The following is a 13301-nucleotide window of genomic DNA, read 5'->3' as shown; positions in this document are numbered from 1 at the left end:
ACCTGGAAACAAAATGAGAGGACCTTTAAAAGCCAGTTTTTTTAAAAAAAATTTAAGATTTATTTAATTTTTTTTTTTAAGATTTTTTTTTATTTTTACTGGACAGAGAAGGAGAGACACAGAGAAAAATCTTCCATCCACTGGTCCACTCCCCATGTAGCCACAATGGCTGGAGCCAATCCAAAGCTAGGAGCCAAGAGCTTCTTCCAGATTTCCCACATGTGCAGGGTCCCAAGGCTTTGGTCCATCCCATACTGCTTTCCCGAGACACAGGCAGGGAGCTAGATGAGAAGTGGAGCAGCCAGGATACAAACTAGTATTCATAGGGGATTCCGATGATTGCAAGGCAAGGATTTAGCCACTGAGTCATTGCGCCATGCACTTGATTGATTGATTGATCTGAAATGAAATGCACAGGGAGAAAGAGATTTTCATCTGCTGGTTCACTCCCCAAATACCCATAATAACCGGGACTGGGCCAGTCCAAAACCAGCAGTCTGGAACTCAGTCTGTATTTCCCACATGGATGGCAGAGACCCAGCTACTTGAACCATCACGTACTGTTTCTCAGGGTGCACGTTAACAGGGATCTGGAATTGGAAGTGGGGCCAGGACCTCAACCAAAGCATTCTGATGTAGGATTCAGGTGTCCCAAGAAACAGTTTGATCGCTGTACCGTATAGTCACCCCGAAAAGCCAGGTTTATATAACTAGCACTGTTTTTCAAATTTTCCAGCTAAAACCAGGGATATTGTATAATAACCAAATGTAGCTGTGTTTTCTTTTGCAGTCCCACTTTCCCACTTTTAAAGGTAAATAACATGCAATGTAATCAGAAGCATTCAGATTGGAAGTTAGTTTTTTAGGCATGTATTTTACAAGTCTCCTGTCATTTGGTCCTCACAGTAAAATGGTAAACAGTTGTTTTATGCGTAGGTGCAGATGGCTTGGTGTTCCCTCAAGAGGCAATATTGGATCGTGCAGAATCCAGGCTGGCTTGTAGATAGGCTACAGCCTCCCATGTTGAGAAGAGATGCTGGCTCAGCAACCACATACACTGCAAGTGTTCAGATAAAGACTCCGTAGTCCTTAGGTTGGCGAACCAGTTAGCTGTAACTTCTGTGGGAACTTGAATCATATACGTTACAAATATCTCTTTCTCATTGCTTTCGTAGCATTACTTCTAAGCTGTGCTATAGAGGAACAGGGATACTGAAATCAAGCCCCCAGTGATCTAGGCCTGGTACAAACAGTGGAGAATGATCAGGGAAAGTGTGTTATGAGCCAGCTGCAAGCTGCAAACTGCTTTCTCTTCTCAGAGACTTTGCTCCCCTGACTATGGCTGAGTCCGACAGGCATTTGGTTAGCTTTCCTTCCCTCTACCAGAGAGCAGAGTCTAGAAGCCACTCTGTATAAGACTCCAAAATGTATTTCCATCAGTCCCAATCAGGCTGGTTATTGTTTTTTTAACAAAGAAATCTTTGATGTCCTTTTCCCTTTCCAATTCCATAGAACTCTCCCATTCCTGCAAAGCTTCCTGAACCAGTGAAAGCCAGTGAGGCAGCTGCAAAAAAGACCCAGCCAAAGGCCAGGTAAGAAAAAACTTTGTTACCACCTGTTCTGCTCTGGTTGCCATGGCAACAGGGGAGGATGCCCTGTGTTTCTTGATTCTTTAGCTGCCTGTGACCTGAGGGTACAGAGATCAGAAAAGGAAATTGTTTCTGCCTTAGGCAGAAACTGTTGGAAAGGAATAAAATGAAACAGTGTGATCTACATTTGAAAGAAAACCCAGAACTCCTTAGCTATTTGCTGTGCCTGGGAATAAGCAGGGGTGGGAGGGGGGATATTGAGAGTTGAGGCTGGGGCAGACTTTACATGTTGTGATGTCCTAACCCATGTGTCCTGGCTTTGATTGGCCTTATTCACCACCCTAACCTTTAGTCTTTTGGATTCATAGTTATCTTGTATCAGGCACAGACAGAGCCTATAAAATCTAACCAGGGACCTGTTTCCCCTTTCCCACAAAGCTCTCACATTGAAGCCCAGACTAACATTTTGGATCCTCTAAAGTTGATGAAGTGGTTTCACGGTAATTGATGTACTTGATGGCCACATATGCCATGTGATTGCAGGCATACATGTGTTTTCCTGTCTGTGAACATTAGACATGTGTGTAGCTCCGTTTTCCTGAAAAGAGAACTGAGGGTGAAAGAGGTTACAAGGCATATGCCTTGTACATAGGTGGCTAGGGAGGAGCTTGAGCACAAATGGAGTTCTCTTTGACTCCAGATCCCTTTATTTCTAAGCTGTTCGCTTCAGGAGAGAACCAGTGTGGGAGTTCTCACATCTGCTCACATCCCCCACTCCTGGCTTTTTCTTTTTTCTCTTTACTTCCCCAGCATTGGTCCCATTTTCCTTCCCACTTCCCTTCTCCAGGCTGCAGCCTGGCCATATTACATAGCGTTTGTATTATGAGTACAACAACCAGCACAAAATCATGCCTATTAGGGTGCTAATGAAAAGTTTATGGATCCCAAGATGGACATTCCTTGGAATTGTGTCATTGAGAAGGACTTGGGGCCACCTGCTTTGCTTAGTGTTTCACATTTAATGGAGGAGGTGCCAGGCATGTTTTGGGAATATTCTTTTTTTTTTTTTTTTTTTTTTAAATTTTTTTTTTAAAGATTTATTCATTTTATTACAGCCAGATATACACAGAGAAGGAGAGACAGAGAGGAAGATCTTCCCTCCAATGATTCACTCCCCAAGTGAGCCGCAAAGGGCCGATGCGCGCCGATCCGAAGCCGGGAACCTGGAACCTCTTCCGGGTCTCCCACGCGGGTGCAGTGTCCCAAAGCATTGGGCCGTCCTCAACTGCTTTCCCAGGCCACAAGCAGGGAGCTGGATGGGAAGTGGAGCTGCCAGGATTAGAACCGGCGCCCATATGGGATCCCAGGGCTTTCAAGGCGAGGACTTTAGCCGCTAGGCCACGCCGCTGGGCCCGGGAATATTCTTGAAGCTGGTTTATATGGGCTTTGGTTCCATGTGTGCTCCCCTAGGTGCAGTGTCTAAGGACAGCAGCTCTGCTCTGAGTCAGGTAGCAGCCAGCCCGGTGGACCACTGTGAGTGCTATAAATTGGCACCTGGACTGCAGCACTGTCACCAGGAACAAGCAGCCACACAGCAGTTGTCCCTTTTATACTGGCTTTAGTCACACAAAATCCAAAATGACAGTGGCATATAGGAGATAGATAGTTGCTTATTAGTAGTATTTTTTTCCCAAGTAAACAAAGCCTAGAAGAAAGTAGGCCATGGCTGTTTCATTTCATGAAGCCCTCAGGGGTCAAGACAGAAGGCTCACTGCTCTGTCATCTCGTGGTGAGCCATGACCTCTTAGAGCAGTGAGGCAGTGTTCAGGAGCGGCCAGGCAAGGGAGACAAAGGATATGCACCACTGACTTCTTTTCTTTTCTTTTTTTTTTTTTAAGATTTTTTTTTTTTTAATTAGAAAGATTTACAGAGAGAAGGAAATACAGAGGGAAAGATCTTCTGTCCTCTGATTCACTCTCCAAGTAGCCGCATTGGCCAGAGCTGAGCTGATCCAAAACCAGGAACCAGGAATTTTCTTCCAGGTCTCCCACACGAGGCTTTGGGCCATCCTCTACCGCTTTCACAGGACACAAGCAGGAAGCTGGAAGGGAAGTGGAACAGCCAAGATACAAACCAGAGCCCATATGGGATCCCCACGCATGCAAAGCGTGGACTTTAGCCACTAGGCTACCATGCCGGGCCTACCACTGATTTCGTACACTTTGTTTCTGAAGCTTTCTAGAAGCTGCCACATAGGAATCTGTTAACATCCCATGTAAGGCCACAACTTAAATATATGGGCTCAAAACAAGTTGGACAGTATGACATGGCCTTTACCCTTGATCCTGTGCCCAGCCAAAAAAGTTTCTACTGTGGAGAAAGAGTCTGTGTGTCATGTGAGCTGTCACACAGCTCATACTTACCCCTTTTAGTTGTCATGCAGAATTCTCTAACTGGCTTGCTTTCTGTTGTAGAGAGATCATCTTGGCAGTTTTATTATTATTATTATTATTATTATTATATTTTAAATATTTATTTATTTTCTCACTTATAAGAATTGAGAAAGAGAAGAGAAGAGAGATATGTGCTGGTTTACAGCAGCTGATGGCTACAGCAGCTGATGGCTACAGCAGCTAGGGCTAGGCTAAGCCAAAGCCAGGAGTTTTCATCCAGGTTTCCTACATGGTACAGAAGCTCAAGCACTTAGGCTATCTCTTACTGCTTTTCCCAAACCATTAGCAGGGACCTGAATTGGAAGTGGGGCAGCCGGCATATAAATGGGAGCTGATATGGGATGCCAGCTTTGCAAGGAGTGGTTTTTCTTGCTGCTCCACAATGCTGGCCCAACAGTTCTAACCAAGTTTGAGTTCCTTCTGTATCAGAAAACCACCTGCCTCAAACCACTCTTTGTATCACTGCATAAAGCATTCTCTGGGACAACCCAGCAAATATGGGTAAGAGTCCCAGGACCTAAAAAACTAAAAGGGCATACAATGTTCTCTTTTTTAAATTCTCCATATACGTTCACACATGAAAAGTTATGCTGGGAGAAAATTATTCAACATATTTTGGTTGATGTCTTCAAACGTATTTGCCCTTCTTTCACAGCATTGAGTAACATACTAACATCCTGTGTGCTCTACTTTGTCAAGTGGATTAAGAGGGTCTGGATGAGTGATGGGAAGAGCAGCATGAACTCTTCTCGCCCCTCTGTTTTTCTCACACTAACATGAAAAATCTTTTTTCCTTGTCCTTTTCTAGACTGACAGATCCCATTCCCACCACAGAGACTTCCATTGCACCCCGCCAGAGGCCTAAAGCTGGGCAGACTCAGGCAAACCCAGGAATCCTTCCTATCCAACCAGCCCTGACTCCTCGTAAGAGGGCCACAGTTCAACCCCCACCTCAGGTTGCAGGTCAGTAGCTGGACTGGTGCGAAGCTAGATTCATCTTTATTATCCTAGATAAAAAGGAAGTCTTCAGAAGAATGGCTTTACTTTAGGAAAAGTAAACAACAGCATACAACAATGGCTTTCCTCTAGGATCAGAAAGTGGTGAAACTGGCTGGCAAATGACTGGCAAAAGGGGAGACTCTACAGAGACTCTACATGGAATTCTGAGATGGATTTTCAAGATCACTGAAGCTGACTGTCTGCTTTTCTTACTTAGACTTGTCCCTGATTTTGTGATTTGGTCCATCCAGATCATATCTGTCTCTTTTAAAGAAGTAAGATTCACCTCTTTGACACTCAAAAAAAGAGTAGTGTTGAATGCTTTCTCTTTTAAAGTATATCTTACCTCTTCATGAATCGGTGTTCTGTTTCTAGTGAGCTGAGAGAGCTTTGTTTCATGGAGGATAGTATCCAAAAATGTCCAGTAGCTGAACACAGCCACCACTTCCTCCAATAGAAAACTGGTGAATTTGGTGGTGATCTTTTCATAGGCAGGCAGGCATCCAGAGTGAGATTGTGTAAGCAACACTTAAAGCCTCCAAGAGCTTCTTTGTCATGCATCATGCCAGTGGGCACATAGGCTATGTCTGTGTGCAGTGACATTAGAGGCCAGTAGTACATGTATCGGGGTGGGGCCTGGCTGGCCCATGTGCCATATAAGGTCCACAAAATGACTAAGTTGATAAAAAAAAAAAATGACTAAGTTGATGATTTTGTGTGGTCTGCAGATGATTACTATAATGTCCAAATGAACCTTGGTAGAAAAGAGGTTCCCCACTCCTGATGCAGACAGATACTCAGGGTGCTGAGTAGCTGACTCAGTGAGATGACTGATAGCAGAAGACTTACTGAAGGAGGTGTTGTACTCCTTTTGATCCCTATTGTTGAACCTTGTTTTGAGGAACAAAGTACAGCAAGAAGATGGAAAGGTACCCCGGGTGGGACAGAGCATGTAGAAGAGCAGTGAGAAGCTCCAGCAGATCTTGGGATGGTTTTTCAACTTTTTACCCTCTTTTCATTGTGCTAGCAAGACAGAAAGCTATTTGGGGTGGAAAACACCCTTATACGGCGTTTATTCTCTCTGCAGGATCCAGCAATCAGCCGGGCCTCTTGGCCAGTGTTCCCCAACCAAAACACCAACCCCAACCCAGCCAGCCCCTGCCACACCCTCAGCCCAAACAGCCCCAGGCTCCGCCTACCCCCCAACAGACGCCTTCCACTCAGGCCCAAGCTACACCTCAGCACCAGCAGCAGCTCTTCCTCAAGCAGCAGCAGCAGCAGCAGCAGCCGCCACCGGCGCAGCAGCAGCCACCACAGCAGCCAGCGGGCACATTTTACCAGCAGCAGCAGCAGCAACAGCAGGCCCAGGCCCAGCAGGTGAGGTGGCCAATCAGAGCCTTGTGCAGAGCTGAGTCCTGATTGTAAACAGGCCCTTCATTGGGAAGACAGAGCTGTTCACCACTACCTCCTATTTCCTTGTCACTCACGACTGCCCTTTCCCAGGTTTTCTCTGGCCATCAGGAATCTGCCACCTCATGGAGGAACTGTACCAAAGCAGCTGTTTTTTTTTTTAAAGATTTATTCATTTTATTACAGCCAGTTATACACAGAGGAGGAGAGACAGAGAGGAAGATCTTCCGTCCGATGATTCACTCCCCAAGTGAGCCGCAACGGCCGACGCGCCGATCCCAAGGCGGGAACCTGGAACCTCTTCCGGGTCTCCCACGCGGGTGCAGTGTCCCAATGCATTGGGCCGTCCTCAACTGCTTTCCCAGGCTACAAGCAGGGAGCCAAAGCAGCTGTTTTTTAAGGATGCTTTGCTTCCTTGGTTTTTACATGTTTTAGCTATACCACTATTATTTTACGTGTTTTAGGTATACCATCATTATTTTAATGGGGAAAATAAATAGTAATTTCTTACTTTTATTAGACATCCAGTAGTGTTTAACAGGTTCTGATGTCTCATAACTTAGGTTGATTTGCCTCAATCAGCGGGGTCCAAAAAAGGTCCATATGTTGTTTGGTTGATGTATATTATTTTCCATTTTTCCATTGTTTTTTTTTTTTTTTTAGTTTTTTGTTATGGATATATTCATTATATCATGCTTGATATAACTTTTAAGTCCCCCCCCCTTTGTTTTTAAGATTTATTTATTTTTATTACAAAGTCAGATATACACAGAGGAGGAGAGACAGAGAGGAAGATCTTCCTTCCGATGATTCACTCCCCAAGTGACTGCAAAGGCCAATGCTGCGCCAATCCGAAACCGGGAACCTGGAACCTCACAGGTGCAGGGTCCCAACGCTTTGGGCCATCCTCGACTGCTTTCCCAGGCCACAAGCAGGGAGCTGGATGGGAAGTGGAGCTGCCGGGATTAGAACCGGCGCCCATATGGGATCCCGGGGTGTTCAAGGCGAGGACTTTAGCTGTTAGGCCACTGTGCCAGGCCCTAAAATCCCTTTTTATCCATAGGTTCTCTCCCCCTATATTTTTCTTCTATGATTTGTTATTAGTTCTTAAGCTGGATTATTTTTCCTGTAGGATTTTCCACATTCTAGATTTGGCTAGTTGTGTCCCTGTAGCGTCATTTGATCTGTTCCTCCATTCTCTGTGTCAACTGGTCATTTCTTGAGACTTGCATAGTGTTTTATTCACTTTGACAGTTGTCCCAATACTGGCCATTCGAAGTCTGTTTGAATTGGCCGTGGGTCCTTTGGATGTGGCGCTAATAGTTTCTACTGATGTCCTTGCTACCTGTTGTTATAAACTTTCAGGATCATTCTGCCTTATACCTGGAATCATTCATGTTTTGGGGAAACCACAGTTTGGGGACTACAGGACCTCATTTATTAATGGGTTAGTTGTTATTTCTGGGTCCTTTCAGGACATTTAAAAATGATATCTTTTGTGCTGGACTCTATGTTTGGTATATGCTTGCAATGGGGGAATCTCAACTGAACTTGAACTGTGGTTATGCAACAAGGTGGAGGAATCCACCATGGTGGGAGGGTTTGGGGAGGGGTGGGGAGAACCCAAGTACCTATGAAACTGTGTCACATAATACAATGTAATTGATGAGTTAAAAAAAAAGAATAAAAAAAAATGATATCTTTTGTTGGAGAATACACCTTATGAGTTCAGATTTGTAACTATAGGATTTTGTTTTAACTTTGTAGATTTTTTCTCTTTCCCAGCTGAAAAATCTTAATTCCAGATATCCTTAACATTGTTAATTATTTGATTTACAGTTACATACCCATATGATTACTGAAAATAGTTTAAATTTTTTTTTGCCAATTTTGCCCTTAGATTCTTTAGTATATTGTTTCCTGGGGAATTTAGCCACCACTTTGATACACAGGTTTATTGATTTCATTGTGCTTTGGGTTTTTAATTATTACTTTTAAGTTTTTGTCTGGTTGTGTTTTATGAATATGCAAAATACTAACATTATTTCCAAATTAAATCTTCAAAATTCTTTGGCCTCTGGTTCATATATATGTTTATGACCTGGGAGTGTTCCATTTGATATATCCTTGAGGCTGTATCATCATTGGTTCTATCTCCTGTTGATAAACATTTGAGATTGTTAACCAGCAATTGTGTGATAAATAGACAGCTAGTTTTTGACATCTGCTTCTTTGTTTACCCTTTAACTTTATTCTAATTAAAAGAAGTAGGATTACGCCTGTGACTGAGAAATCATTTGTTAGCTTTGGTGATGCTCCAGCTTGCAGAGTCACATGGTAGTCAGTCACCTTTACCCAGGGCAGGTCTAGGAAGGCCCACCTAGTGCAGTGGCAGAACCTGGTGGTATAAAATGTTGCCATGTAGTTCTTGGGCCTACTGTCCGTTGCCTTGGACCTCGGTTTTAGAGGTGTTCGTGTTTTGTGAATATAGTAGTCACTTCATTTCCTGCCACTTTCTCCTGTTCAGTTCCAGACAGTCCATCCAACAACCCAGCAACCAGCCATTGCTCAGTTCCCGGTGGTATCCCAAGGAGGCTCCCAACAGCAGCTCATACAGAATTTCTACCAGCAGCAGCAACAGCAGCAGCAGCAGCAGCAGCAGCTAGCCACAGCCCTGCATCAACAACAGCTGATGACTCAGCAGGCTGCCTTGCAGCAAAAGGCTGCTGTGGCCACAGTGCAGCAGCCTCAGGCACAGCCAACTGTGGCCACACAGCCATCTCCCGCCCAAGAGCCAGCGGTAAGGATCAGCCAGGGCACAGAGCACAAAGACAGAAGAGTGTACAGTGAGGTCTCAGAAAAGGGCAAGGGGGTGGCACCAGCTAAGAGGGAGCCTCTGGACTAGAGCCAAGTTGGTTTCCCATTCTAGTGATAAAGATATTTGATCTTTACTTGATATGTACAGCAATAGTATAACATATTCTGTAGATGGTAGAGGCTTTTTAAAAATGAGTCTGATATTCTAATTTATTGATCTGAAATTAGACTGGCAGAAGGAGCTGTTAATTGTCAGTGCCACTGTTGAACAGTCAAGGGTGTAGGTAGGATCAAAACTAATGCCCTTTTCCTCTTCCAGGGACAGTCTGATCTATTCCACCCTTTCTGTCTCTACAAGTTTAAATGGGCCTCTGCCTTTACCCCGAGTCGTGATGGTACTCTGTTTATTCTTTGTCTTGGCTAATGTTAGGAACCACATCAGTCAAGCCTGCCATTCAGCACCCTTCAAGGGCTTGCTTATCCAGAACTATTTACAATTACCTGGTCCTCTTGGGCACCAGAGCATCTGAGTTGCTTGGGCCATCTTGTCACTTTAGATATTTACATGTCAGGTTTGGGTAGTCCCTGAACATGATATCAGAGCCCCTCTCTGGGTTGGGTTCTGTAGTTTCTACAAAATTGGACATGTCGTGCTTTGGCCTTTAGTCAATGATCTTTGTTCTGTACTCACAGTTTTGTGAGTAATAGTTGTTGTAATATTTTTGATAGTAATAGAAAAAGGCATTTTTCATACCCACATGATAGAGTATCACAGCTACTTTCTTATTCCCAGGAAAACCCCACCTACTAGACGAAGGAAGGAAAAGTAAGAAACCATCTTTCTGAGGATTGATTTCTGTTAGAGTTTTGTCGCCCATCTTAAACCAGAAAACTTCCATCCCTCCAAAAGAAGCAGTGCCGCAGATAGATTGTCTGCTTTAATTCTCAGCTAAGTGTGTATTCAGTGTCTTTACAACTTCATCTCAGAAACAGCTCCGTCTTCCTGTAGGCGTGTGCTGGACAGCCATTATCTTCATTACTAGCAAGAGATAAAGCTCCTCTGGGTATTAGAAAAAGAGTTTCACAAAACAATTATGTAATAGAACTAGAAGAAATTCTGCAATGCATTCCAGACCCCTCATTTCATGGTATTGAAAACTTGGGCCCAGACTAGAAAGTGATTGCCTATGACCTTGAGAAAGCCTCAGAAAGATCAATTTCTTTTAGTTCCATTTTCCCGTGAATTTTTTGAAGTTTGAAATCAACAGTAGGGGTTGGGACTGAAAGAAATGAATTTTAATCTGAGTTGAAGGATGATAATAATAATTGCACTTCCAGGATGATGACACAGTCAGCTACTACTGACTACACTTCTTAGCTGGATAATGGTATCTACTTCCTAGGAAGTATTCAGCCTTCTGCATGTTCCTTGGGTAGAAAAGTACTTTGAGCACTTTGCCTTGGGGTGGGTGGTTTAAGGGACAGTGAGAGAATAGGGGAAAGTAAGTGCTAGGTCAAGATCCTGCAGGCATTTTAAACACTAATCCACAAGGGGAAAATGGCCTTGCATCCTTGATGTTGTTATTAATATTAGCCTAAAAGAAGAAAGCATCTACATTGCTGGAATCCACCTGTGAAGTGATTAAAAATCATGGTTATAAAATTTGGGCAACACTGTGAAAAAATACTTAGGAAATACTAAAACTTATTATGAAAAAAGCATGTACATAAGACTTAAATACAAGCCACTAAGAATAAGAATAGGTATATTAGAGTAATGGAATGGAACTCTTTTTTTTTTTTTTTTAGTATGTGTTTATTTCTTGTAAGGGTAACACAGAGAAGTCTTCCGTCTACTATGATCAATCTCCAGATGGTCACAACAGCAGCCAGGAACTAAGCACTTGAACCAGCACTCTAACATGTAATGCAGGGGTCCCAAGCAGCAGCTTAACATGCGGTGCCACAGTGCCCACCCTTCTGTTCATGTCTTGAGATTATTATACTGCTTTTGTTTTTTAAAATTTATTTTTATTGGAAAGTCAGATATACAGAGAGGAGGACAGACAGAGAGGAAGATCCGTCTGCTGAGTCATTCTTTGCCAAGAGGCCGCAACAGCCAGAGCTGAGCCAATCCGAAGCTAGGAGTCTGGAGACTCTTCTGGGTCTCCCACATAGGTGCAGGGTCCCAAGGCTTTGGGCTGTCCTCATCTGCTTTCCCAGGCCACAAGCAGAGAGCTGGATGGGAAACGGGGCCGCCAGGATTAGAACTGGCACCCATATGGGATGCTGGTGAGTGCGAGGTGAGGACTTTAGCTGGTAGGCTATTGTGCTGGGCCCAAGATTATTATACTTCTTTTATAATAAAATATATTGTTTTGTTTTCAAATTTTCTGCAAGTTAGACATCTGAATCTACCTTTTTTTCCTTCCCCTTTGGCCTGCATTTCCCTCTTTCGCCTCCTGATTCTGTCTCTGGAGGAGGAGGGGCCGTGCTGCAGAAGCATCCTGTGCAGCGTTGGGAGACCTGGATTCTGCTTCCCATCGCCCATGTGACCGTGCTCGAGCACTTGACATCAGTGGCATGTGAAGGAGTTAGAATCTGTGATTTTGAAGATTCCTTTCAACCTTCACATGTTTTGATGCTTTGAAATTTTATTAATTTGTTTATTTATTTTTCATTTCATTTGAAAGGTGGAAAGAAAAGAAACAGAAATTTTCCATCTACGGATTTACTTCTCAAAATGCCCACAATACCTGCGGATGGACCAAGTCATAGCCAGGAGCTAGACACCCAAGCCTGGTCTCCCACATGAGGGACCCAAGTACTTGAGTGATCACCTGCTACCTCTCGGGGTGCCCATTAACAGGAAGCTGAAGTTAAAACAGAGTTACTACTAAAATGCTGGAATTCCAATACAAGATGTGAACATCCCACATCTTAACCTCTGCGGCAAATGCATGTTCCAGAATTTGTTGATTCCAAATAGATGAAACCCTCACAGCGTTGTGAATTGGAGCCGAATAGATAGATGGGAGCTACTTTGTGTGACAAGTTGGTATTCCTTATCTGAAATGCTTGGGACCAGAAAGTTTTGAAATTTTTTTCAATTTTTAAAAATTATTTAGTTATTTGCTTGTTGATGTTATTTGAGAAGTAGAGTGACAGAGAGAGAGAGGCCGGTAAATATCTTCCATTTCTGAGGCACTTCCCTACCAGGCACATTGGCAGGGAGCTGGATTATAAGTGGAATGGGTGGGCTGTAAGCCAGCACTCTGTGGGAAGTTAACCCACTGAGTCACTGCACCTACCCAGATTTTTTTCCAGCTTTTGAAATATTTTAAGTGTACGTAATGTGATATCTTAATAATCCAGCCCATATCTAAACACAAAATTCTTTTGTTGCATGTACACTGTGTACACATGGCCTGAAGGTAATTTTTATTCAGGATTTTGCTGGGATTATGTTTTAACTGTAACCGGTCACATGAGATCAAGAATGGAGTCTTAATTGTGCTCTCCTGTTGGCACTCAAAAAATTTTGGATTTAAAAGCATTTCAGGTTTCAAATTAGGAGTGTTTCACCTACAGCAGACTGCTCATATACTGTAAGGTAGCCTCCTGCTGGAGGCATCTCCTCAGTGTGCTGCACAGAATCAGTAAGAGGAGGGGAAATGTGCTCCAATTAGTGTGCACGCTTCAAAATTATAGGCCCGATGCTTAGTACTGTTTCAGAGTGATGAAATATGAAATAACCAGCCCACCGATGTACTCATAGCTTCTGTCCCCGTGGAGCTGGAGCTCTGGTCTTCCTTGGAGGGGACTCTGCTCCTGCTGTACCAAGGCTACTGCATTATTTTTCTAACCTTAGTTTGATTGATTCTGTAACTGTATATTGTATCATCCAGGCTGTTGAAGTGGTTGTTACAAAGATAATATGTACATAGTCTGCCTCAATGAATGTTCCAAGTCTAGAAAACAACATACAAACAGTAACCCACTTTATAAGTATACTCCCCTCAAGTAGCTGAAT

General features: G+C 43.5%; 1 protein-coding gene across 9 annotated transcripts in view; it reads left to right on the top strand.

Annotated features, from left to right (window-relative positions):
• Positions 1–13301, top strand: part of AAK1 (AP2 associated kinase 1) — a 170747-nt gene that overhangs the window by 117120 nt on the left and 40326 nt on the right. For all 9 annotated transcript variants that reach the window (XM_058667913.1, XM_058667914.1, XM_058667915.1 and 6 more), the window contains 4 exons: positions 1513–1592; positions 4851–5005; positions 6129–6418; positions 8979–9251. In XM_058667913.1, coding sequence (XP_058523896.1) covers positions 1513–1592; positions 4851–5005; positions 6129–6418; positions 8979–9251 — 798 coding nt within the window. The remainder of the gene's footprint in view (positions 1–1512; positions 1593–4850; positions 5006–6128; positions 6419–8978; positions 9252–13301) is intronic.

The sequence above is a fragment of the Ochotona princeps genome, chromosome 8, assembly GCF_030435755.1.
Source record: "Ochotona princeps isolate mOchPri1 chromosome 8, mOchPri1.hap1, whole genome shotgun sequence".
In the NCBI taxonomy this organism is placed as follows: domain Eukaryota; kingdom Metazoa; phylum Chordata; class Mammalia; order Lagomorpha; family Ochotonidae; genus Ochotona; species Ochotona princeps.
Note: the sequence above shows the minus strand (reverse complement) of the source record. Positions and strands in the feature narration are given on the sequence as shown.